The sequence below is a fragment of the Coccinella septempunctata genome, chromosome 2 (genome assembly GCF_907165205.1).
Source record: "Coccinella septempunctata chromosome 2, icCocSept1.1, whole genome shotgun sequence".
Classification (NCBI taxonomy): domain Eukaryota; kingdom Metazoa; phylum Arthropoda; class Insecta; order Coleoptera; family Coccinellidae; genus Coccinella; species Coccinella septempunctata.
The window spans coordinates 36,036,596-36,063,431 of NC_058190.1; the positions used below are offsets into that span (position 1 = coordinate 36,036,596).

The following is a 26,836-nucleotide window of genomic DNA, read 5'->3' on the forward strand; positions in this document are numbered from 1 at the left end:
ATATGTTCGCTACCGTCTGACGTATTGTGGATTTTAGAATAACAGGGTATAACTATTTGATTGAGCGGACCTAAATTCTAAATAGCACTACCAAAAACCCTGTCTTGTATCTTCTCAAATCACTTTTGGCATTTTCGTAAAAATTGATATAAGTTGTGACAACGGCGTTATGACATTAACGACATTTTATGAGTGCCAATTCTACTTTATTCTAGTTAAAAAACTAGAGAAAACTATTTCATGGCCCATCGACTACTAAAATAAATGTGAACGAATATGAATAATACTCTCGAGATAAATTCCACATTGCCTCTTTCACTATTTTCGCCTTTATTTCATTATCGATATATATTTTCGAACTCATCCCTGTTCAAAATGAAGGGTTTGAGCTCATCCTCCTCAGGGGTTGAATTTATGGGGGATGAAAAAAGCGGAAGAGTTGTTGCTCCTGGCGATTTTCCACATTTTTATTTCAAAGTCGCAAAATCGAGGTGTTTTCTCTAGACCACTTAGTATATTATGTTTGTGAATATGTACCTAATCAATTTTTTCAATAAAAAGATTAAAATGGAAAATGTTTTCGGTTTTCATACTATTCTAACTTAAATTTCCATATCTTCCATTATTCTCCTCAATATTACAGGACGTCTGCCGGGCTAGCTAGTAATAAATAATAATATTATAGGGTAGAAAAATCACACTTGAAACTGGATGAAAATAACTGTAGGACTACATCTCTTGATTTCAACTTCAGCTTAAAAGTTGGGATCATTCTGCAACCTCCTACCAGACCAATACTGTCACAATTTTTCTTCGTCGAGAAATAATTAAGAAAGGAGCCCTAACGAACGAAATAGACGTGGTTCATTTGGAGCAATACAACTCAACCCTGAGACCGGCTATAAATACACTTAGAAGCGAGCAGGTAGTCGAAGGTGGTTCCTGCGAAAAGCACCACTCGAGTTTCCTTGAAATTTTATGGCGAAATTATGGAAACAGGAATAGAAGCTGTAGCTTATTATTTTTCGGGCGACGTAATTTTGTTTTTTTGTCGCAGAGGCATAGAATAATCTAGATATGAATATGTTTGAGGTTTGGCTTAATATAATGTCGATAGATATGCACTAAACTGTGTGGATTATGGCCAGAGGCGGCGGAAGGCGTAGGCGACGTGGGCGACGGCCTACGGCCTCGCGGCTTGGGGGGCCTCGCGGGCCGAGGAGCTCCTCGCATCAGGTGTATGCAATAAAAACATTGAACTAAATCTGAGGGTTTTGGGTATATCCAGAAAATTGTTCTGCCATTTTCAAGTTCCACCAACATGTTTGGTATGAGACATATTCCTGTAGCAATCTAAACAAGTTCATTTAAAAGTTCCTTTACTTTACAACATTTGCGTACATTTTCTAACAGGATCAAAGAATATCGACTAGAGTCGAAGAGTTGATTAAGGAGAACCGTTTTGATCTTCAAAATTACTTCAGAAAGGAAGGAGTAGCCAAAAGGAAAAGAATGTTCTATCATGAAAACAGCGATTAACATATACATTCACTCAAGAAACTCTATGAAATAGACCGACTTTTTAAAAAGCGCCTAGTGTAGAGGTACCGAGCAAAGATTATAATTTTTGGTACCGAGTAATGGCCGGGATAGGGCCCTCACTGCGAGTCGATGGTCTGTTGGTTTTCATCAGCGCACCTCTACACGCGACAATCTCGCTCTGCATGAATTGCGCTTTGTTTTAGGTAGTGCGAAATTTCGCTCGAAGCGAATAACTTTCGCCCGAGTGACTTAACTGTGGACGCTTACCTTGAGGATCCACTACACCGCTTGAGCTTGACGTCCAACAGCGGGTTTCACAAGACTTTAATTGGGTTATCAACGTTTTGACACTAACTCAATTTTCAGAATGAGTCCATTAAATAGGGATGTTAAAAAAGAAGCCATTGAGACTCACTAAATTGGCGTATATAGTATATAAGGACTTATACTGACTGAATGCACATAACTGAATAAGGCTTAGTTCAGATGAAAGCGCGTAAACGCGCGATCCACAAACCGCGCGACTAAAGATACAAAGGAGTCAAATATAAATGTTCATATGCGCGTAGACTCTTCTGTATCTTTAGTAGTCCGGTTTCTGGTTCAAATCATCTGAACTAAGCCTCAAGATACAGAGGAGTCTACGCGCGATGTCGCGCGACCATATGAACATTTGTATATGACTCCTCTGTATCTTTAGTCGCGCGGTTTGTGAATCGCGCGTTTACGCGCTATCGTCTGAACTAAGCCTTAGTCGCGCGGTTTGTGGATCGCGCGTTTACGCGCTATCATTTGAACTAAGCCTATCAATCTTGCATTGTGCATGGATCCAATCACAGTTTGTTGCGCGTTCATTTGAACGAGTCCTCAGTAGTTATTTTGAAATTTTTCAACTAAGCATGATCTAGCATCTCAGGTGGGCCATGACTTGATAATTAAATAGTTCAGTTAAGTGAGTTAGGCTGAAAGTGGAAAATTCTATATTTCTTAAATTTCATTTTTTATAATCAGTCGCTTTTTCATGAAAACGTCCTCTGGCATCACCAGAGGGCCTCGCAAAATGTATCTTGCCCACATCAAATTAAGGTCTTGCGCCGCCACTGATTATGGCAACTGAGATACAGAGACTGAAAGAACTCGATAATGCTCGTATCGACTATTGCTACAAATTAATCAAAAACACAGGTAAACAAAAATGCAACAGCGACAGTAAAACTACATGAAGATATGGAGCGAATTTCAGTCAAGAGGGGACGATATCTCGCAATATGTTCACGCTTGCATTGCAGGGCATATTCAAAGAATTGAATTGGACAAAAAGGGGCATAATATTATTATTAACAGTTTAATCGCTTGATGTTTGCCGATGATATAATTCTCATAGCGTAAATGAAGAAAACTGTTGGAAGAACTAAATGAGGCATCAGAAAAAGTTGGACTGAAAATGTATCTGCTGAAGATCCAAATAATAAGTCCTGTCAATACAGTTATAACAGTCAACAACACAAAACTGGAAAATGTCAAATAATATATCTATATATGAGGATGATTTGAAAAATTGTTAGCCTACTATAGAACCAAACAAAATTTCTATGTCAAAATATTTTATTACTCAACATATTTTCCTCCTAATTGGAAACATTTATCATAGCGAACCTGCAACGTCTCTAGACCTTTCAAAAAAGAATGTTTCTTCTTGCTCTGCAAACCAGACCTCCACAGCTTTTATAACCTCCTCGTTGGAAGAAACTTTACGACCTTTAAAACTTTTTTTCGGTTGAGGAAAGAGATGATAATCGGATGAAGAGGGTGTTCTAGTGATTGGAACCCTAAATCAAGAAGTTTTTGCATGGCAACATCAGATTTGTGCGCAGAGACGTTGTTCTGCAAAAATAAAACACCTTTGGATAGCTTTCCGCGTCTTTTCCCTTTAATTTTTTCACGAAGAGTGGTCAGTAATGTTGAATGGTAATCTCCGGTTATTATCCTACCCTTACCTTATCCAAAAAATCAACCATGATTGTTCCATGGCAATCCCAAAATACTGAAGCAAGAACTTTTCCAGCAGATTTTTGGACACACTTTTTAGGTCTTGGAGAACCAGAATGTCGCCATTCCATCGATTGTTGCTATGTTTCTGTATCGTAGAAATGTACCCAAGTCTCATCCAAAGTAACATTAATACGGTTCAAGAAGTCTACATCGTCTTCAAATTGAGCACAGATCGAACGCGATGCTTCTACCCTTGCACGCTTTTGGTCAACATTTAAACATTTGGGAATCCATTTTGCAACAATTTTTCTCATATCAATTGACTTGAACTATATGATGAACGCGTTCGTATGAAATATTCAGTGCTTCAGATATACGTTTTAGCCCGATTCGATGGTCTGATAAAATCATGTCATGAACCGCATCGGTATTTTCGGGGACTGACACAGAAACTGGCCTTCTCTATCGGTCATCATCTTCAATGGCAAATTTACCTCTTTTGAAGCTTGCAGTCCAAATTTTCACGGTCGCATACAAAGGACATTGATCACCAAGGCTATTAAGCATATCTTCCTAAATCTGCTTACCTCTTAACCCTTTTAAATACAGGTACTTGATGATGGCTCGATACTCCAATTTTTCGATTTTCACAATTTCGGTGGACATCTTTTTTTCAAATTTATTGCGTGACTCTGGTTTACGTTTTTGACCTCAAACTTTACACTGACACTTCTAATCAGTTATTGTTCGTTGCTTTGGTAACGCCATATTTTTTTTATACATGGAACTGGTCTAGGCTAACTAGATATCAATACAATCTCGTATTTGTAGCAACAGTTACAACTAGGAAGGGAGAATAGAGATACAGAAATTGATCGTAGAAGACGGATGGGCGGCATTAATAATTAATCTTTGATCAATTTGGGCCTGTAACAACTAATGGAGCTCAAATATGGAGCCTTACAAAACAATCAGTTCACAAACTGAATAACACAGAAAGCAATGGGAAGAGCTATGCTCGGTATTTCTTTGAGGGACAGAAAAACGAATGAATATATTAGAAAAAGAACAAAAGTGACAAATGTAACACTTCGAATGGCACAACTGAAATGGGATTCTGCTAGACATGTGGCTAGGAGAAAGATAATATAATAGAGACTATGGACAGGTAGAATATCAAGAGGAAGGTCCAATACTCGATGGTATGACTACATAAAACGGGTTGTAGGATTGAATTGGATAAGATCAACATACCACATAAAGAACTGGAAAGAGTTAAGGGAGGCCTAGGTCCAGAAATGGATTCAAGAAGACTAGTAGGAATAATAAATAATGTTTGTTCAATCATAAATAAACATGGTGAGTTACAGAGGTTCTCAATTCTAGAATTGACTACCTCTGCGTAACCTTCACTATAACTATAACTATATAACCTTAATGGAAGATATACATATATTGAATTTATATCATGCATTTGGAAAATAACGGCTTTCATCTTCAGTACAAGCATGCTGTAGGTCGAAAGAAAATGAAGCTGGATAATTCTGTCATTCTCAGGTGATGATCATGATGTTATAATCATATTCAACAGTTTTCAAACCGATAGAATTTAAGCAGACCTAGAAATTTGAGGACCAGACATTCAGAAATCTCAGTTAAAAGTCTTTGTTTCTTTGTTTGTCATTTAATATTACAGAGGAAAAGAGATCATTCGCGGAATAAGCTTTCAATTTTGCCGAGAATTCAATATAGGTATGCCAAAATGGAGCTTTCTCTTTCCAAGAAACAGTGCTTCCATTCGCCCACGCATTAGGAATCGATGAGTTGTACAAATCCCTTTTTGTTTAAAGGTAAATCAGTTTCGCAAAACCCCCGTCCTGTCGTCGAGCGAGTTTTTTGTACTTGATCTTGACATTCAAATGTCAAGTCGAGGGGAGGATGGCAACTTTACTAAAAATAAATAGGAGGGTTTATCACCCACGTGTTTTTTTGAAATTCAGAGTATTTCGCAACCAAGATTGGATGGGAAATGAAGCTTGGGTTCTCCTTGCATTCGGATATAAATTTTTCTGCTCGAATTTGCATAAATGAGATATGAAATCTGATCTAAATTCACTATTTGAAAATTCTTCTCCCTCAGCCGCAACGGAGAACCTAATTCACAAATAACTCTTTACGGAGAACTCTACTGCATTATTTCAGTCGGAATGTAAGAGATTTAGTTTTGCTTTGAATTTCATCTTCAAAGAGTTATAATTCATCAGATGAAGTAAAGTATATTTCATTCAAATTTATTTTAGCAGTCGGTTGGCCATGAAATAATTTTATCAAGTTTCTGTAACTAGAACGAAGTTAGGTTGGCACTCATGAAATGTCGTTAATGTCATAACGCCGTTGCCACAACTAATATCAATTTTTATTACGAAAATTCGAAAATGTCGAAAGTGATTGAAAAAAAAGACAGGGTTTCAGGGAGTGCTATTTAGAATTCAGGTCCGCTCATTCAAATAGTTATACCCTGATATTCTAAAATCCACAATAAGTCAGACGGTAGCCAACGTATTCAATGTAAGAGAATAAATTCTCTTACATTATATATAAATTATATAAATATAATGTTTCATCTGAATCTGAACGACTTATATTTCAGCTGAATATTTCCACAATCAGAAAGATTGTGATTGAAGAGGATGACAAAGAATTTCCTCCTAATTGGAAACCCAAAAAAGTGGTGGCATTTGAGAATTTTTTATTTGAGTGAAGTAATGCGAAAAATTTACTATAGGATTTTCGATAAATATCATCGGAGAATAAGTTCCCTAAAATGGATTTTTCTATTTTTCATTTGACTTGTCCTATACAATGTAAATGTCTTAAGGTACTAATAAATACCTAATAATTATTATTACATCAATGTATTAAGATGAATAGCCACGAATACGCGCAAGTTGCCCTGTTACTTGTTTATTCATGTGAAATTTTTGTTCAACGGTGAAGTTTTGCATCTTAACTAGAAACTGCCTTTAATTCCTTTTACTTACATATTGATGCAAGATGATTTTTGTTGAAGAATTTAACATTTTGTAATTATCTGTTAATTCCTTCGGGAGATACCCATTCCCAACAACTGCATCATATGCTTTTCATCTTCGGGTTAATATTCTTGAAATCTACAAATGATGTAAGCCAAAGAAGATAACGAACATTAACTCGCCTCAAGCTAGTGCATATTATGATATTATACTGATCTCTTGTATTTTTCATGCAAATAACTGGATTTATTATGCCTTCAATCAGTTTGTATAAACTTCAATTATGTTCGTCACATATTTTCCGAAGAGATTCGACATTGTGACAAAATACGTAATAACAAAAACTTTTACGTAGAACGGGCAATATAGCGTTGATTTAAAACCCAAAAATGTTTTGACAAGCTTCGTAAACCCACATTTTCGTACTATACAGAGTGAAATGTGTCAAATTTCCATGGCCAACCGACTGCTAAAATAAAAGTGAATGAAGTATATGTCTACTGAATTTTTACACTGTTCGAACAGTACCTTTACTCTCAGAGGTGAAGCGATGACGCCGGAATAAGTTATTGAGCTTTTCCGAGAGTTCGGTGTAACGATGTCCGTTGTCGGGGAAATCTTCAACACATGACCCAAAATTCCATTTGAACGGAACGGGGAGTGGAGTCGCGTGGAGTCTGGGATCTCCTAAGCGATGTCAATTAAGTCGCTTCCGAAATGTTGGAATGGGAAATGGAGTGTAACAGCTTGATTCGATTACGATAATTTGGCGTATAAATGTGTTTCGGGGATGTATTCAATTCCGGTGAATTATAGAGCATACTGCTCCACTTAGCACTATCTCCTGATTAAAAAAAATTTCATATGTTTGTAAATGTAAATAGGGTGTTCTTAAAGGTGAGGCTTTTTTTTTTGACAGAAGGTAGAACTCATCAAAATAAGTTGTTCAACCAAAAATTGTCTATATAAAATATTCCAGATGGCCCCTAAAATTTCTACAAAATTTCATTAAATCTCAATTAGGGGACTGTAGAAGGCGACTTCGGCATCGCATAAACATAAACATATGGCTGGCCGGCAATTAATTTAATACCGAAAATAAGACATTTATGAAAACAAGCTTTCATCTGAATTTTCTCATAACATAAGAAGAAAATGAACTTTTGAAGTGACTCGCACTAATCATTTCATTCTTACTACTATTATAAATGTAAAAGTCCTTGTCTTTGTTAGTTTGTTTATATGTTTGTCTTTCAAACACTCCAGAACCAGATATCCGATTTTGATGAGATTTCCACTATAGTTTAGAGTTCAAACCATGTAGAGAATTGACCACATTAGGTTTTCCTGTTATACTCATTTTTACATATTGAGGAAATGACAAAAAAAATCGATTTTTTCATCATTGTATAGGAGTATTATTTCTAGTCAACTTTTCAATCGAATTGCTTTGATGATAATTTTAAAGACCTTTCTGAGGTATATTTCATATTTTGGTTTGTGGTTATTCAGATCTTTTTCATTTGTTTGTTATCATCATTTTTGTTCTTTCTTTTAAGCCTGCAGAAGGTGAAAAATATCACCGAAACGTCACAATGCGATTGACTGGTTTATATTTGTTCCTTCTGACCAACATTACCTTTTCACATAATTACACAGGCCAACACACATTTTGGTGCCTGCGATTTTTTTAACTGCTCCTGAGTAATTTTTGGATGCAGAATGTAATTAAGTTCTCAGATTTTGTCTATCAGATCTAATTTTTGAGATTTTTAAAAAAAATTGTGTATATAATTTACGTTATTACTGTTATAATATATAATATTACTATTGACAGTTAAAAAAAATAAAGACACATGGATTTAAGTATTTATTGCGAAAACTTAATTTACATAATTTTACATTAGTCAATAATCACATAAAAATTTTCTTTTATACGATTTTCTAGAATGGAGTTTACTAGGGCAGTCTCGCTGAAGGCTCCAGCAGAAGTCCGCCATCATGTGGCTATCCCATCGTCCTTGATAACGATCTTCCATAGTTTTAATATCCTGATGGAATCTTTCCCCCTCTTCTTCACTACAATCACCTAAGTTTTCTGGAAAACGATCTAGGTGGCTGTGGAGGTAGTGAACTTTTATACTCATGTTACAGCCGAGAATATTAAAATTTGAAAGCATAGTTTCCACTAATTCTACGTAATTCTCTGCTTTATGATTGCCAAGAAAATTTTGTACTACTGGAACAAATGAACTTCAAGCGTTAGATTCAGTCTCGTTCATTGATGTGGTGAATTGTGGATCTTTAACAAGTTGCCTTATTTGAGGACCATCAAATATACCAGCTTTTAGTTTTTCCGTCTAATGCCAGGAAATTTACGTGACAAATACCCAAAACAATTTCCATCTCGATTTAAAGCCTTCACAAATTGCTTCATTAGGTCTAGCTTGTTGTGCATGGGCGGAAGTAAGATTTTTTCTCTTGAAACCAAAGGTTCGTTGATCACGTTTTGTATTCCTTGAATCATGACATGTCTTGAAGGCCAATTTTTGTTAACCCAGTGCTCATTTTTAGCTCTGCTGTCCCAAAGGCACAAAAAACAAGGATATTTTGTATAACCACTCTCCTTGCTGTCCAAGGAGGAAGTTAATCATTTTTAAATCAACACAAATTGACCACTAATGTTCTTCGTATTTAATTTGTCTCAAAACTAATGCTATTGTTTCATATTCTTCCTTCATGGTAGTAGAATGACCAATAGGAATTGAGCCATATTTGTTACCGTTATGTAAAAGAACACATTTTAAACTACGTTTTGAACTGTCAATATACCATTTAACCTGTAACGTGTATCTCAGAAACTAGAGCTGATAGAAAAAATCTGGTGGCATTTTTGGAATCAGCACATTAAAAACATCTAAAATCAGATGTTAGATTTCTGGCACCAAATTTTTTTTTCATTTTGTTGGCCTGTGTACTCTACATCTTTACGATACTGATATGGACTTTTTTATTTCAGCGCACTGCAGTCCAATGGAGAAATTTTAACATATCATCATGAAGCATATCTTACAGTTACCTAACAAATCGTCATTGCAATGTCAACCATGAAGGTTAACAGCAGCAACGACCCCTTCTCGAGGAGCAACTCGACTCGCTCCCGGAAATCCAACGTGATCCTCCCAAAATCTTCCTACTCTACCCCTGCCCCAAGCTCAGCCCCTAGAAGTCCGTCCCTGAACTACCAATGTCTCGTCGATCCTTCGCCGACACCTCCTTCCTACCACCCATCAATCGTGCCAAAATCTCCCATACCTTCCGAACAGAAATCTCCCACGTATCCCAGATCCCCGAGCGAAAGGATCTCCAACAAATCGCCAAAAGTGCAACTGAGCAGTCCGGGAAGGGTAGATGGACGCAACGATAGGGTCTTCGATTTTTCTAACTCCGCCAGTGGTACGCCCAAGTCCCCTAGGTCGCCCAGGTCCTTCAACTACGACGGGGAAGTGATAAATGCCGATTCTTCATCTAACGACTCCTTCAATTTCGACCTTCAAAGTCCCCCGAAACAGAGAACGAGCAAGATTTACTCGAGGAAGCAGTACCGGTTGTCCAAGAGCGACTCGAGTAATTCCAGGTCCAGTTTGGAGTATCATTCCACTAAGAAACATCCTACTGGTGCTTATGAAGATATAGAGTATAAGGTGTGCCATTCGCTGGACTCTGATTCCCAAAGTGATTTCCAAACCTCTTCTGGATACAGGTACTCGTTGACCAGCTCGATACACTCTTCGCTGAAAGAGAAGAAGGGTAGTAAGCCAAGGTGCAACATCAGGACAAACCCGGTTTATGATGAAAAGTAAGTACCTCACTCCCAAAAAAAAAACTAAAACCACTACTAGTGGCATGCAGCTCCATTTTAACCGCCATCATAACAGTTCGGGAGTGAGAGGGTTGAACGTGATTTTGTTGTTAGGAAGTAAGAAATTAAATAATTTTTGTTTGTTGCACTGTCTGAAAACTTTAATAGGTGCGTGGTGTTATTTAGTTTGATTGATTGCTTTCGCTGATTAATATTGTTTTACAAACGATAAGCCTTTTTAATAATAGTTGTAAAAGTTTCAAGAAAATATCTGTTGACTAGCATTTCCCGCACTGAGCTTAGGTAATAGATTGCTTAAAAAAAAAGAAAATTGAATGATTAAAATATATAAAAAAATAGGTTCAAAAAATTAAGGAACATTTCGGAAATAAGTGGGAGTTATTCTGATATAGAAAATATGTATTTTATTCTCTGATACATCTGATGATGAAAACCTTGACAAAAACACTCGTTGGTCGTTGGGAATTGTTTTCTTTCAATGTTTTTCCTGATGAACAAACTTATGGTCAAGTCTCTCTGGTTCCCTGTTCAACTTTCCCATGGGTTAGGGGGACAGCCAATTTTCGGTTCCTAAAAAAAAAATTGCTGTACTCAAAATGTTCATTTCACCATGACTCTACTATCATCTATCGTTACCTATTTGGGTATGATATCTTCACGCAAAAAAATGAGTTGCTGCTATTTACAAATACAACTTAAATGGCTTCGAAGTGAAAAGGGGTTCAACTCTCCCGGACTCCCTATATATTTTTCATGAGATTTCAAAGTTGATAGTAATAACAATTCATTATTCATTAACAGCAATGTTTACATCCATATTCGCATCTCGTTTTTGATTTCACCTTCAATACGATTCAGTTCCATAAGGGAGTGATTATTTCATGTTTTTCTCGCAACCGAATGAAATACACTGAGCAAAAAAATTAACGCTCATCATGGAAATCTCAAATTTATTCTACAACTGAAGGTGTACTCAATGATAAGTATTTTTATCAGAATTATGCATGCATTTGTTATCCACTTTCAACGGTTTTCTTCAATACAGATGTTTTTTCCCAGCAGGAATAAAAAAAGATGATATTATCAGATTTTGAATGTATTGGCTCCATTCTAAAATCAGTTGTTCTCGATCAATTCTAGTGATTAATTTTTTCTTTCGTTTGATTTTCTACACTCGATCGCTATGCAACGCGAAACACGCAATTTGACCCAAGATGAATGTGCCCAAGCGGTAGTTTTGCGAGAAGAAGGTTGGACATACACAAGAATTGCAGAAAGGTTTTGAGTTTGTCAGGGAGACAGGTATGAATGTCCGAAGACCAGGACAGGGTAGACCACGGGTAACAACTGCCATTCAAGAACGTTACTTGAGAGTTTCTTCGTTGAGACAACGGTTTGCAACCGCTCGCCTCCTTCAAATTCAGCTTGAGCAAACTCATGAGGTGCAAATTAGCACTCAGACAATAAGAAGTCGCCTCAGAGAATATGCTTTAAGATTTAAGGCCTCGTGTCGCGGCAAGAGACCCAGCTCTTACCCCAGCCCATCGAAGGGCGCGTTTGGATTTTTCGAGAGAGCATATCCATTGGGAAGAGGCCGATTGGGAAAGAGTTCTCTTCACAGATGAGTCTAGATTCTGCCTCTACCATTGTGATCGACGTTCCCTTGTATACAGACGTCCACATGAAAGATATGCTCAGTGCAATTTCCTGAATACTACTGGTTTCGGGGGAGGATCGATTGGGGTATGGGGTGGAATATCTTTGACTGCTCGCACAGACCTAGTGGTCGTTGATAATGGAGCTATGAATGCTGATAAGTATTATATATAAGGAACACTCTTGAAGAGCATGTAGTGCCATTTGCCCCATACATTGGTGAACATTTCATTTTTATGGACGATAATAATGCCAGACCCCATCGTGCGCGCATCGCTCAGGAGTACCTTGAAGAGGTTGAAGTCTCCCGAATGGAATGGCCAGCAAGAAGTCCAGATCTCAATCCGATTGAGCAGGTTTGGGACAACCTCAATAGAAGGCTGAGAAGTTCAGAACATCATCCAGCTACTCTTAATGACTTAAAAATCCAACTCGAAGAAATCTGGGAAGGATTAGATCAGAACATTTTAAGATCACTCATTTTGAGTATGAACCATCATTGACGAGCTGTAATTAACGCAAGGGGTGGAAATACCAAGTATTAAATCACCTATCTGCATTTCAGTATTTTGAAAATTGTTCTTTTCTCTTTTTTCACATAAGATTCGGTGAAATCCAGAATTTTTCTTTCATTTAATGTGTCGTGTTTCGTTCAAAACCTTACCGAGAGACCATAAAAAATAAGTTATAAAGTCAATGTAGAGTTAACTTTCATTAAAATTGAGATTTTCAGAATGTGCGTTAATTTTTTTGCGCAGTGTAATTCTGGAAACCAAACTCCATAACTACGAAATTCTTCTGTTCTTCAAGCAGTGGGTAACGATAGTTTCTCATAAAACTCAGTGAAACCAAATACAGCATGAATTTTCTACCGACTGTCGAAAATACATCTATAAAAACCCTTTTATATTAAATGACCTCCGCCTCCGTCCAGTTGCAGGAAAGTTCATTAAAAATTTATTTTAATACTCCATCAAAATGTTAATCCTCCATTTTCCCTTCAAAAATGCATTTTTGAATTTTGATCCGATAGTAATAGACTTCCCTACAACTGGGCCATAGAAAACAGTAAACACACAGTGAGTTTATAGCAAAGATTGTTTTGTATGCCATGTGCCTTGGGGCTAGGCAAGTAATCGATCATTTGAGAAAAATTCAACCGTAGAAAAAAACATCAATAACGATATCAACACGTCGTGACATATTTTACATTTTCATACCCTCAAATTCTAACTAATTCTGGATCTAACATTTTCATACTATAAAAATAAATGCAGAACTTCACACCTACTTTCGGAGGCATAATCAAATGAGCACAGTTATCTTGGGGCTTATTTGGTTAATAAAAAAATCTTTGATGAATAGTACTGAACTGAATCGCAGCAATTTTGTAATATCATCGATGAAGCTAAAGAAACCATCATTTAGTTTTAAGTTCGATATCTTTAACCAATGGATAAACTGTCATCAATTTTGTGTGAGTTTCTGAAGTCACTTTCAATGCTTCGACCAAAAAGATAAAACAAATGAGGCACAATGGAAAACGGAAGAAGAAATAATCAGATGTTGCCTACATCTACATCACAGGAGGGCACACAATGACATTGAGCGTGCATTGGAGTAGCTCAAATAAAATTAGATTGGGAACTTGTAAAACTATCTGCAGCACTTATTCCTGGGACTTATCATCATCATCAGATGATGATGCAACGTTTTCGGAAAAAATTTGAAGTAATTTTAAATTATCTTATCTCTAACTTTACCAATGGTCTATGCTACGCTACTGCTAACGTAACCATCTCATGCTGCCATCTACGTCATCACTTTTTCGACGTATTGCTGAATTGCACCTCCTTTGCTATATCTTCTTGGCTTCGGCAACCGCCAATCGAAAGACTGGTGAATTTCCCTTGAACTAGACAATTCTCCAAAAAAATTTCATCCCTACTAAAAACCCAAACACTAATATTGCATCGAATAAAGTGAGGTTAATGCCTGTAAACAATAACGTCCAATAATACGGATAAACGGTCATCGTCACCGGGTTAACTTAATCCAAGGTTATTGGGAGCTATACCGTGCATGAATCCCTTATGGCAGTAGATGTAATCAATCATGACAAAAGGCTTACAATCTAACCATAAACGTAATAATATGCAGGTATGGATCGAGCAAGTCAATAAACGAATGCAACCAGCCCACGACACAGCGACCCATACAAAGATGCCGGAAATCGACTTCCGACCTGACCGATTTGACGGACGACGCTGTGAATACCACGACTACAAGTCTCAGCAGGCCGAGCTCGCCGCGTAGGAAAGGGTCGGTCAAGGGTGGCTTAGCATATCTTGCCTCGAGGCGGGGATCTAGGGACTCTTTGGCTTCGAACATGTCCAACGTGTCGAACGAGGACATAGGACCACTCAATTTCCAGAACACGGCCAGGGGAAGGCAGAGGCGGACGTCCAATTTTCTCGAGTTGCCAGGTAATATTTAAAATAAACTTTTTTCTTGCTATTCTGCAGATCGTCCTTTGCCAGTACATACTTAGTATTCAGTATTTCCGGCGTTTTTACCTATATAATATGTAGAGGTATCCCAATTTGACTTGATTTGAATTACGCTTTGGAAGTTTGTAGCTTTATATACTGGGTGGCCCACTCCAGACGCGGCGCTCATTTTGAGGGAGAAAATGAAGTTATTTTGAAAATCTTTTCTCGTGGTCTGTGTAGGGTATTCAAAAGCACAATTTAAAATTATTTATGTGGAAACCAATCCAATAGAGGTGGCTCAATTAATTGTTCCAATAATTAAGTATATCTTCGTTACTTTTTTAGACCTATTACCTTTTTTAGACTTACTAATTATAAGACGATAAACTAATCACTGACATATATTCGAAGCAAATAGCTTCAGGTGAAATTATACACTATGATTCAATACATAGCTTTTCACATAAAATATCTGTTGTGAAGGCAACATTGTCCAGAATTTTCAGACTCAGTGACAAAAGTTTCAGGGCATCAAATTATTGTTGGTTCATTGATTTGTTCCGTAAGAGTGGCTACCCGACTAGATTGCTCAACACACTCTGGCATAGCAGACATAATAGTTTAAACAAAAGACCTTTGCCTTCTGTCGAGTACACACCGGAGTGTAACAGTGATAAAAATGTGATCAGATATAAGATACTATACATACCGCGGTTAACTTAACAGCTTTTCCTAATTCTGAATACTGAAACTGAGGTGTGGTTGTCCCATATTATCTTAAGACAGGTAGAAAATTGTTTTCGAAATTGAAAGATAAGACACCTATTTTGCTGACACCTAATTGTATCTATTGCATATCCTGTAGTAATTGTGCGGGCAAATACGTAGGTCAGACGAAGCAAACTTTGAATAATAGAGTTAGGGGACATAGGTCAGACTGTAACTTAGCCAGGAAGGATCATAATAAAAAGGATAACACAGCTCTGACGGCGCATTCGATTCAAGAAGACCATCGTTTTGATTTTCTCAACCCTTCCATCTTAGATGTTGAGAGTAATCTTTCGAAGAGACTTTTTAAAGAGATGGTCTTCATTAGTATCACTGACGATACGGTAAACAATAGGACAGGTACGAAAGGCCTATCCTATATATATAGCCATTTAATTGATAAAGTGAAGTTGAGATATGATTTCAGAAGGTCTATCTAGTATAATACCAATAACACCTACATAATGATGAATATTTAACATTTTGAATTTTTTATGTTTGCGTCTCATATGTTTGCCTGCTTGTCTGGAATCATTCTGATTGTTTAACTCGTCGCTGACACAGTAATGATGTTTTTTAATGAAGAACCTAATTATTTCAATTTTCATTCACGGAACAATGTCTTAATTTAGATATTTTTGATCAAATTGAGGTATTGTATGTTTGTTTCAATAGTTTTTCTGTCCATCATTTCAAATTATTTACTGTGATTTCTCACTTTCATTCCACTTGTGTTTTTTATTACTGTTTCAATTGTCAATCATTGTAGTTTTTAATCGGACCGTTTTTGTTGTTTGTTCGGTTGTTGATTCCTTCTTCTCACTATGTCTCTTGTTTTTTGATTTTTAGCCTGTGAAGATGTCAATAAATTTGACGAAACGTCGGCAAATGAATTGAGTTTGTTTTTGCTCTTTGTTCCACGTAGCCAACAAAATACACGAAGATATATTTAAAATTATTGTCATATATACAGGGTGTTCGAAAACAAAGATATAGACCAAAGTTACACTTTTTTAAAAGTAACACCCTGTATTTGACCTCAAAAATGGAATGACAAGCTCAAATTATGATGCGTTTCTTTCATTTTATACCTTAAAAGCACCCTTTACGAGATAATGGCGAAAAATTTAAAATATGGTGATTTTTTAAATAGCAATTAATGAAGGAACTAGTAACGCCAGCAATACAGTTAGTATTTTCTCGAGTAGATAAGTTGGCTACTCCTAAAAATAAACAAAAATTCAACTCCAGAATGTACAGAGTTATTATAAGTAATTCTCTGAGAAACTATCAGGCTCAGGTGTAGGAAAGCTTTATGAAGATAGTTTCGAAATAATTTTTACTTTCAACGAGATATAGAAATACCGGGTGTGCCATTTGAAATAAGAAAATTTTTTTCGATTATTTGTAGTTGATGTTGGAGAATTAATTATGATCATTCTGTACTAAGTTGGTATCTATCGAAATATATGGCAAATTCATAAAGTCATAAATTGTGCAGCAACACATAAATATCCTTCAAATTTTTCAACAAGGTATCACACAAGATTACAAAAAACTTTGATCACTTGTTGGACGACATAATATGCAAAATGAGCGTGTAATTCTATCTACTGAAACTTTTATAGGCACTAATCGACAGATTTGAACCAAAGATCTGCTTATAATGCTGAATAAAATTCAATTGACAACCTGCTATATACTATTCGAGACTTGAAAGAGAAAAAGAGACGTATAATGGCTGAAATAAAACGGAATTCATAAATTCATGAAAAATCACGGAAGTAAAAACTATTTTTACATATTTTAATATAAATCCTCCGAGACGGATTTCATGATAGTTCTGTTGCCTACAATTTCTGCGTACGAGCTGAAGCTCTCAGTGAACTAGTGTGCTTCCTTCCAAGCTTTATGAATATTCATTGAAAAATATTCGAGGATCCGAAATTGAAATGAAAATAAAAATTCCATGGATTGAAGACTGGATGATAAAACTCTGGCGTCTGGGCATTATACAAAGTTCCAATATTTTTCCATGACTCATTAAAAAAGCGTAAAGCCGAAAACCAGTTTTACACCGTAGCTGGATTAACAGCATAAAGTCTGCATCTGAACACGGGTATCCATTTTCTGCCTGTTTTGAAGAAGTGCTCAAGCGAATGAAGTCTCAAACAGGCATAAAGTGAAGTTGCTCCCAGTTGTTTGTACAAGTTATGTTATGATAATACCAAAGAGTAAGTAAGGTTACTCTTTGATAATACGACGCAAACTTACGTTAGCAGAGGCGAATAGCAAATAAAAATTTTATTTTTTTCCAGCTAACCCAATATTTTTATTCTTCATGAAACGAAAAAATATTCAACTGTTATTATTTCCTCTGTGCCTGTACATTAAATTATTTTCCGTCCTGGTATAATGTAAAGTTCACTTTAAGTGCATCTGAAAATTCACGTGATAAAATTCCCTCTAATATCAATATTTGGGCCGCAAGGAACATAAAAAATTGATTTTCCCCACCACTTCACAATGGGTAATTGGAAAAATGACTCAAACAAAAGTAAGAAAAGAATCTGTGGTTCCTTTCGAAGATATTTTCAACCAAACCTCATTTGGGATACATTTCATAACAAACGTAATTAGGTATACAGGGTGTTTCATGAGCATTGCGAACGAGTTTAGGATATTGTTCTCTGAGTAATTTGGAGTCAGAAAGGTACTTCTGACCTTTGTCCGAAACGCTTCGTTTCCAAGATACAGGGCGTATTATTTCACGTTAAATACTTCGTCTTCAGCGAGTCAGTGGTGTGTATATTGTAATTGATTAATAGCGCCACATAGTGGAAAATTCGGAACATAAGTATAACTTTCAATATTTCATTGAGCTGAGTTTTTTTAAGAAATATTTTCCAAGGCTAAAGGACATACAGTTGCCAAGATACAGAGGGTCGGTACCCTTACTGAATAACCTTTGTTTATTATTATTCAATCAGAATAAAGAACAAATGATTTGGTAGAGCTCCTTATGTATGAATTTTCATACCCATCAAGATAAAACAAGATTAATGAAACGACGAATTCAATAGGGAAATTCTAAAAAAATTGATGAATTCAATAAAATTCAATTACTTCAATAAAAACTGGCTTCTAAACCTAATTAAAAATTTCCTAAATACATCAGGACCATCAACAAACATTGCCATTACAGACGTTAACCTCATGATATCCATTATCCACATTCAATATTCATGGCAGTCATTTAATCCCAAGTTCTAAACTGGCGGTAGAATGATAAACTACGATTTTTTCTCTCATAAAGTAGGATTTAACGAATATTGCTTCCTGGAAATAACTGCAGTAAATCACAGGGAACGCTTGCGGCTAACGAATTAGGTAAATTCGTGCGCAAATGACTGAAAAGAAAAATAATGGTACATCCAGGACATGGGATTTCAAAATTACGTAACCTAGTTTTCAGACATGAATTTTTTCATTCCAGCTGATCCAGGGATGAAGGATTTTGGGAAGAAGTTGAGGTCGATTAGTGAATTTCCTGCTTTTGAAGTCCCAATGTTCTCAATTAGGAAATTCAACATGAAAATTGAAATTTGATAAGGGTTTGGTAGCCTCTCTATTTCTTGTATATGTGCTGAGTTACTATAATACCATCCACACCGCTTTAATATCTTGATTTTGTCAATTATAATCAACAGGGTTTTCAGAATCACATTCACACACACAGTTTTTCTGACTCTTTGACTGCCTCTAAACTTTGTTTCACCCTTAATTATTATCATATAATCGTAAAATCTGAAAGTATCTGAACAATTTACTTTAAATTCTTACATATTATAAAATTAAGTCCATTCCCGCGTCTGTCTGTTCGAGATAAGCTCAAAGTAAGTTGATTGAGGTTTAAATATAAATAAGTGTCCGAATCAACTCGGTAAAATATATGTTGGAAAAACAAAACAATATTTATAAAATAGAATAACACAAATAAAAAAGAAATACAGAACTGTGCTCTCATTTCTTCAGAAAATTAAAATCACAGGTTCGATTTTGCAAAAGTTAAGATTTTGGATAAGGAGAAACAATCCAATAAAAAAAACATTCTGCAGATGAACCACATTAATATTTGAGAATGACTTTCATTTGTGACATTTTTGGCGATTCTGGTTTCTGCCATTATGAATTTGAGATCTTGTTACTTGTAGTATATAATTTTCGTTGTTTTGTGTATTTTTGTTATTATGTTGTTGTATTCCAATTTTGTAGGCCTGAGGAAACAGATGAGGAATGTCACTGAGTATATACAGTGGAACTTAATTTAGTTGTTTAATGGTACTATTCCCATACAGTTTTCTTATCTATACGAATCTTGGAGGACAATAAGTGAAGTTTAAATATACACATTAGTGATACTATTTAATGACAAAATTTTTCTACGAATGAAATTAACTATTGAAGCATTTCTCTTCAATCACTTTGATACGAATCTATTTAATCATCTGAATAGTAATTCAATTCCATCTATTTCCAATTTCTTTTAAAATTCAAATGTGAACCAGAAAATGTTCCCCAAACTCTGACTTTTCAGACAAATATCCGTTTTCATATCGAAGTATCAGACCACTACGACTGGAAAGAAATTCCTCAGTAAATATTCTTGTCGAAAAGTTAGGAACCTGGATACGTTTGAGTTTTCAAGTTTGTTGCTTGAACTTTCCCAATTATACCGTTGGTGTTGTGAAAAAAATGTTCCCTCCTAGTTTTCAACTGATAACCAAGAAGTCATCGTTGCGGTTGTAAACAAATTAGAAAATCAACTTTGCTTCGGGCTTACTTGGGGATGATGAAAGCGGAAAAGTTCTGTTTGATAATTTTGCATTTCTAATTTGATAATTTTTTATATTGCGCGCTTGTACGGCTTGTTATTCTGTTTGTAATTTTCGAATTCAATGAAAATCTTTTTTTTTTGCAATTCAATTCAATTTATTCAATCAAACCTTAAAATTTTTCATTTCCATTACACCTATCTAGCCCTTCTTTCTAAAGCAGAATAACACAAATTTAAAGAAAAAACTTTGTTGTTCAACAATCAAAAAGTTAGTTGAAATTTGAAAAATTGGGTACTTTGGCTTAATGCAACTCAGTTTGAAAGATCCACAGGTGTGTAGTGTCACAGATTTAGCCAGTTATTTTGAAGGTAATTTTGTTTTTCCAGGGGTGGCACAGTTCATTATGAAAATTTAAAAGGGCTATATCTTCTTATCAGGACAGAATAGGAATACTTAAATGATATAGGAAAGAAGTGTTTCCTTTGACCTCAAGAAACAGGGGCGTAGCTACTGCGGTATCAGCGGTATCAGTGATACGGGGCCCCCAGGCTTTATGGGCCCCCGAATGTCTGTAAGCAAAAAATTCCTAAAAATGTTATCCAAAACCTCTTACAGGTTTTACAATAGCTTTTTTGAGAATAACTGCTAAGACAACCATTCATTTCAAAATCCCGTTCATTACACCGAATCGATCATTCAGATAGAGACGAATACTTAAAATCTGGAATTCAGAAAATTCGTGCCATCAAAGAACTTTTAGAATTAGTCCTGATAAAATTCAATAGCCTTGCATCCAGTTTTCCGGACGATAATACTGCATGCCTTTTAGGCTCTTCCGGTTACAACTGCAATCGCTGAAAGGAGTTTTTCAAAATTAAAACTCATAAAAAATTATCTGAGGACTTATATGGGACAGGAACGGCTGTCAGACATGTCGTTATTGTCAATAGAGGGGGAAAAACTTAAAAAACTGAAATCGTCATCAGCTATGGCTGATTTGATAAATAGATTTGCTGAAATAAATGCTAGAAAAGCGTATCTTCAATTTTTGTTATTTTTTGTTTATTATTTGTTTGTTTATCATTTTATGTTGTTTGTATATTATTTGTTTGTATATTATTTTATATTGTTTGTATGTTATTTGTTTATGTATTATTTCGCTCCCAGCACCAAGTATGAGTTAGAACTTTCAATTATAAGTACATATAATCATTTCGATACTAATCGAACATTTTTTGCTACTTTTATTTTTACTTCCCCTTCCTTAGGGCCCGTCAACACATTTTGATACGGGGCCCCTCTAAGGCAAGCTACACCACTGTCAAGAAACAACTGTTAAAATATTTGTACGAGTCAAAGACACACCCTGTGTATCTTGGGATTCAATAATTTTGTGAACATAAAGGATCTGATATCCAAAGCAGTGAGCGTTGCTGATGGAGAAGAATCTTTTTGTATCATTTGCACTGTATTCTTTTCGTATTCACTAAAAATTTTCAAATTGCGATAACAATCAATGATGGTTCTGCCATCAGGAAGTAGAGGATTTTTGCCGGGTTCTATACACAGGATGTACACTGAATTGGAGGTACAAACTAAGAGGGGTGATACCTTAAGTAATTTCAAGAAAAAAAGTCCCATATACAATTAATGGATTCACCACACTTACTGAATGGTTATGACAATTTGAATTTTGATGAGGATTGTGAGAGAATCGTCTACAATTTGTTTCTCGAAATCTGTAGTAGATACGACAAAACTGCAAGACGCCATAAGGTTCAGTATGACTACAAAGCTTCTTGTAAAATTTCATTTTTTACAGCAACAGTGGCTCACAAAAAAAAATTTCTGGATTAAAACAGGGAACAGTGTTTTAGAAAAAATATAAAAAATTTCAATTTTTTTCAAAAATAAAACATATTTTGACAATAGCGCACAAAAGCAAATATCGTACAGTTGTAAATCTCACTATTACTTTTGAATCCTTGGCTTCGGTATTCAATGTGAATAAATCTATCTATTTTTATGCCATTGTGTATACCCGAGTGTACCTACCAGCCGTACTGCAATGCATATACTTTGGAATTTGAAACTATAGAACCAAACAAAATTTCAATGCCAAATATTTTACTACTCAACATATTCTCCTCTTAATTGGATACATTTATTGCACCGGAACTACAACGTCTCTAGACCTTTAAAAAAAATGTTTCTTCTTGCTCTGCAAACCACACCTCCACAGCTTTTATTACCTCCCCGTTGGAAGAAAATTTACGACCTTTAAAACTTTAAATCACGAATTTTTTGCTTGGCAACATGAGATTTGTGTGCAGGGCCGTTGTCCTCCAAAAAAAACCACCTTTGTATGGCTTTCAGCATCTTTCCTCTTTAATTTTTTCCCGTAGAGTGGTCAATAATGTCGAATAGTAGTCTCCGGTTATTGTTCTACCCTTATCCAAAAAATCAATCATGATTACTCCATGGCAATCCCAAAAAACTGAAGCAAGAAGTTTTCCAGCAGATTTTTGGACACGAAACTTTTTAGGTCTTTGAGAACCAGAGTGTCGCCATTCCATCGATTGTTGGTTTGTTTCTGAATCGTAGAAATGTACCCAAGTCTCATCCATAGTAATAATTCGGTTTAAGAAGTCTACATCGTATTCAAATCGAGTACAGATCGAACGCGATGCTTCTACCCTCGCACGCTTTTGTCAACATTCAAACATTTGGGGATCCATTTTGCAGTGTACGCGATGAACGCGTTCGTATAAAATATTCAGTGCTTCAGATATCCGTTTTAGCCCAATTCGACGATCTGATATAATCTATGTCTTGAACCGCATAGACATTTTCGGGGACTGACACAGAAACTGGCCTTCCCGATCGGTCATCATCTTCAATCTTCAGTCTAATTATTCACGGTCGCATAGGAAGGACATTGATCAACAAGGATTTTAAGCATATCTTCGTAAGTCTGCTTACCTCTAAACCCTTTTAAATACAGGTACCTGATGATGGCTCGATACTCACAATTTCTTTTCATTTATTGCGTAAGTCCGGTTTACTTTGTTGACCTCAAACTTCACACTGACACTTCTAATGAGTTATTGTTGGTTGCTATGGTAACGCAATATTTTTTTTATGCATGGAACTGGTCTAGGCTAACTAGATATCCATACATCATCGTAAATGCCGAAAATCCTTCAAATCATTAAAATCGTTTGCGATATAAAATCACATTTTTTTTCAACCACACCGAATTGGAAGTATGTAATTGCAATAGGAAAAGGTTTCTGTTAGAATATAACTCACAGTTGATCACGCAATACTCCAAGAATAGGATAGTTATTTGAAATCCAATCATTTCATATGATGAAAAATCCAGAAAAAATTTTTTTAGCTGGTATTATCGGTACATCCTAGGATTCCTTCATTTTCCCCTCACTGTGTATATGTCTGTTGGGTCTCGAAGTTTTCGTTTCAGCGCTCTATTCATAATTCTTTTCGAGAGTACGAGATTGTCCGACGAAAAAATAGTAAATCGAGTGTGGGATATGAGCGGAGGAGATTCTTTCAGAAATGCGGAAATTGAAAATGATGTTGTAGTATTGCTCTCTTTGAAGAGCGCGTGATAAGGGATTTTCTGCAGCTACGCCACCGGATAGATCCGAGAGGGTAGAAAGATCTGAGTCGTTTATATATCGCGTGGTACATGGAAAATTTTGCTTTTATTTTCACGGAAATACAGTTATGTAAAATCTGAGACGCAGTAAAGATGATGGAGATATAGAACTTGGCAACTTTCCCAGGTTGTTCAGTTTTCCTTAGGATTGCTCCACATTCTCTGAAATAAATCTTAAACTGTATAACTGTAGTCGAATTACTGAGGGTTTGTCAAGACTTACATTTCCCTATTAACAGTTTACCGAATATAATGGAGAATTGGTGTTTTGCTTGAAAACTTTTAAGAACGGAGTTATTGATTTTCTTTCCTACTTTATCTATCCCAAATTGCTTGATTTTGGCTGTTTCTGGTACTTCTAGACTAGATAGGTTAAAACTTTGGGAGGAATCCTGGTCTTGATTTTCGTGAAGAGTCCATTACTAAAATTATCTTCATTTGTCTTGAAGATATGACCAAATTTTGATATTTTGTTGATTTCGAAAATGTGCCGTTACTTCTTTATTATTTATTGCGTTGTAATAAACACAAATGCATTATTTTTTTGGCCTCATATCGTCCAAAAAAAATTATGATTTCGAAAATATTTATATATGTCGATATATTACTTCCTTGCTCAAGGAAAAATCATCATTTTAGTAAAATTCGCATTTTTGATAGAATTCTATGAAACCATCGACCACAAAATTGTCCACTACCAATAAATCTCCATCTCAGGAATATGAATTGAAACTTTCCGTTCATATAAGTTTAAATAGATGAAGTGGGGATCAATAGTGATGGGCTATTCAATAGACAATAGACACATAATGTACACTATTGGTCAAACCAAAATGAAAATATTTGTAGACAAATAAACAGGCATAGACGGTTTAGATTCAATGTATGGCTTGCAATTGTGAACGGAAGATTTCTGAGACATAAAATATATGAAGAAAAGTTGGCCTCTTTGAATATTTCAGAAAATTTTGTTGAGGAGTATATTGACAATATTCCTCTCAGTAAATCGAAGTTGATTTTTTATCAGCAGGATGGCGCACCTGCCCATAATTCGCAACGAACTAAAATAAAATTGAATAGTTTATTCGAGAATCAGTGGATGGGAGAGCATGGTCCTATTGCCTGGCCTGAAAGATCACCAGACCTCAATCCTTTAGATTTCTTCGTGTGGGGATATGTTAAAAATAAAATTTTCAAGACTCCAGTCATTAATTTATAGGGCTGATTTAGGGCGAGAGTCAGGAACGCCATCAGAGACATTTCGTCAGTTATGCTGTTGAATTCAGTGAATTCTGTTAGAAGAAGCAGTAGAATTTGTTTACAGAATAATGAAACTCAATTTGAGAACTTTTCATAAGTTATACTAAAATTTATCATAGGTATTCTGTTCGACATTTATTCCAATTGAGTGTAACATGAATTAGGTACATGATTTTATTGATGTTATAGATGTTTCAGCTAACAAATGAAATTATATGAAGGGAAAGTTTCAATTCGTATCGCAAAGATGGAGATTTATTGGGAGTGGACAATTTTGAGGTCAATGGTTTCATAGAATTCTATCAAATATAAAAATTTTAATAAAATGGTGATTTTTCCTTGAGTAAGAAATATTACTTTTATCAACATATATGTATATATACATATTTTTGAAAAGCCAAAAAAGAATGCATTCGTATTTAAAATAACGAAGTTGTTTTTTTTTTCACCCTTATTACAAGAGATGAAAAAAAATTGAATATAGTATCGTATTTCCAATGAAAAACTGCCTGTTGAAAGTTATTACCGTTTTCAGATATTTTCGTAAATAAAGAAGATACTGCACATTTTCGAAATCGACAAAACATCAGAATTTGATCATATCTTCAAGACAAAAGACGATATCGTGAAACGGTTTTCAGTTCTGGACATTTCACGAAAATCGAGCACAGGACTCCTCTCAACATTTTTACCTAGTCTATCTAGTCTAGAAGTACCAGAAACAGCCAGAATCAACCAATTTGGGATACCCTCTACACTGTATACTGTATATAAATATGGACAGGGTGGGCAAAATTGATACCTGAACTACAACTTTTTAACCCAACGAAAAAGAGGAAAATGAATGTACCACTCATGTCGTCTTTTTTCGAGAAACTAATGATATCATCAATTGCGTTCCTCTATCTTCTTTTGTTTTTGAGTTATAGGCCAAAATTAAAATTTGGGCGATTTCAAGTTTGGTCATTATCTCTGTTTCGGTTTGTGCTAGGATGTTGAAATGAAAACACAATACAGACACTTTTTTGATAGCAATCCATTGGCGTACTATGATTTTTTCCTACAGGTTCATTTGCTGAGCTATAACATAAAGTTGTGTTTTCTTGTGAAAACAGTAGTTTGAAATGATTTAGAAAGAATCGACATTTTTTGCTGTTTCAGAAATATATTATACATCACACTAATTCTTTCTTAGTCATTTAAAACTACTGTTTTCATGAGAAAAATCTTCATGTTATAGCTCAGCAAATATACCTGTTGGAAAAATCATAGTACGCCACTGGATTGCTATCAAAAAAGTGGCTGTATAATGTTTTCATTTCAACATCCTAGCTGAAACAGAAACGGAGATAATGACCAAAGTTGAAATTTTAATTTTGACCTATAACTCGAAAACAAAAGAAGATAGAGTAATGCAGTTGATGGCATTATAAGATTCTCGAATGTGCCATGCATTTTCCTCTATTTCGTTGGGTTGAAAAAGTTGTAATTCAGGTATCACCAATTTTGCCCACCCTGTACATAATTAATTTTTCAAAAAAGTTTTCTTATTTGTACCATTTTAACTATTTTCTATCTCTCATTTTACTTCACAATATTCACCTTGGCAGGAGAATAATAATATTCATTCTTCTTTAGAATGCGTTACTCTGACTCACTCAGCATACCTAGTACCAGATTCCCTGAAAGTC

At 35.5% G+C, this 26,836-nt stretch overlaps 1 protein-coding gene across 2 annotated transcripts in view; it reads left to right on the forward strand.

Moving 5' to 3' along the window:
• The window catches only part of LOC123308014, a 162,698-nt gene that overhangs the window by 22,602 nt on the left and 113,260 nt on the right, over positions 1-26,836 (forward strand). For both annotated transcript variants that reach the window (XM_044890531.1, XM_044890532.1), the window contains exons 2-3: positions 9,586-10,425; positions 14,266-14,591. In XM_044890531.1, the coding sequence (XP_044746466.1) occupies positions 9,665-10,425; positions 14,266-14,591 (1,087 nt within the window). In that variant the 5' untranslated portion in view covers positions 9,586-9,664. The remainder of the gene's footprint in view (positions 1-9,585; positions 10,426-14,265; positions 14,592-26,836) is intronic.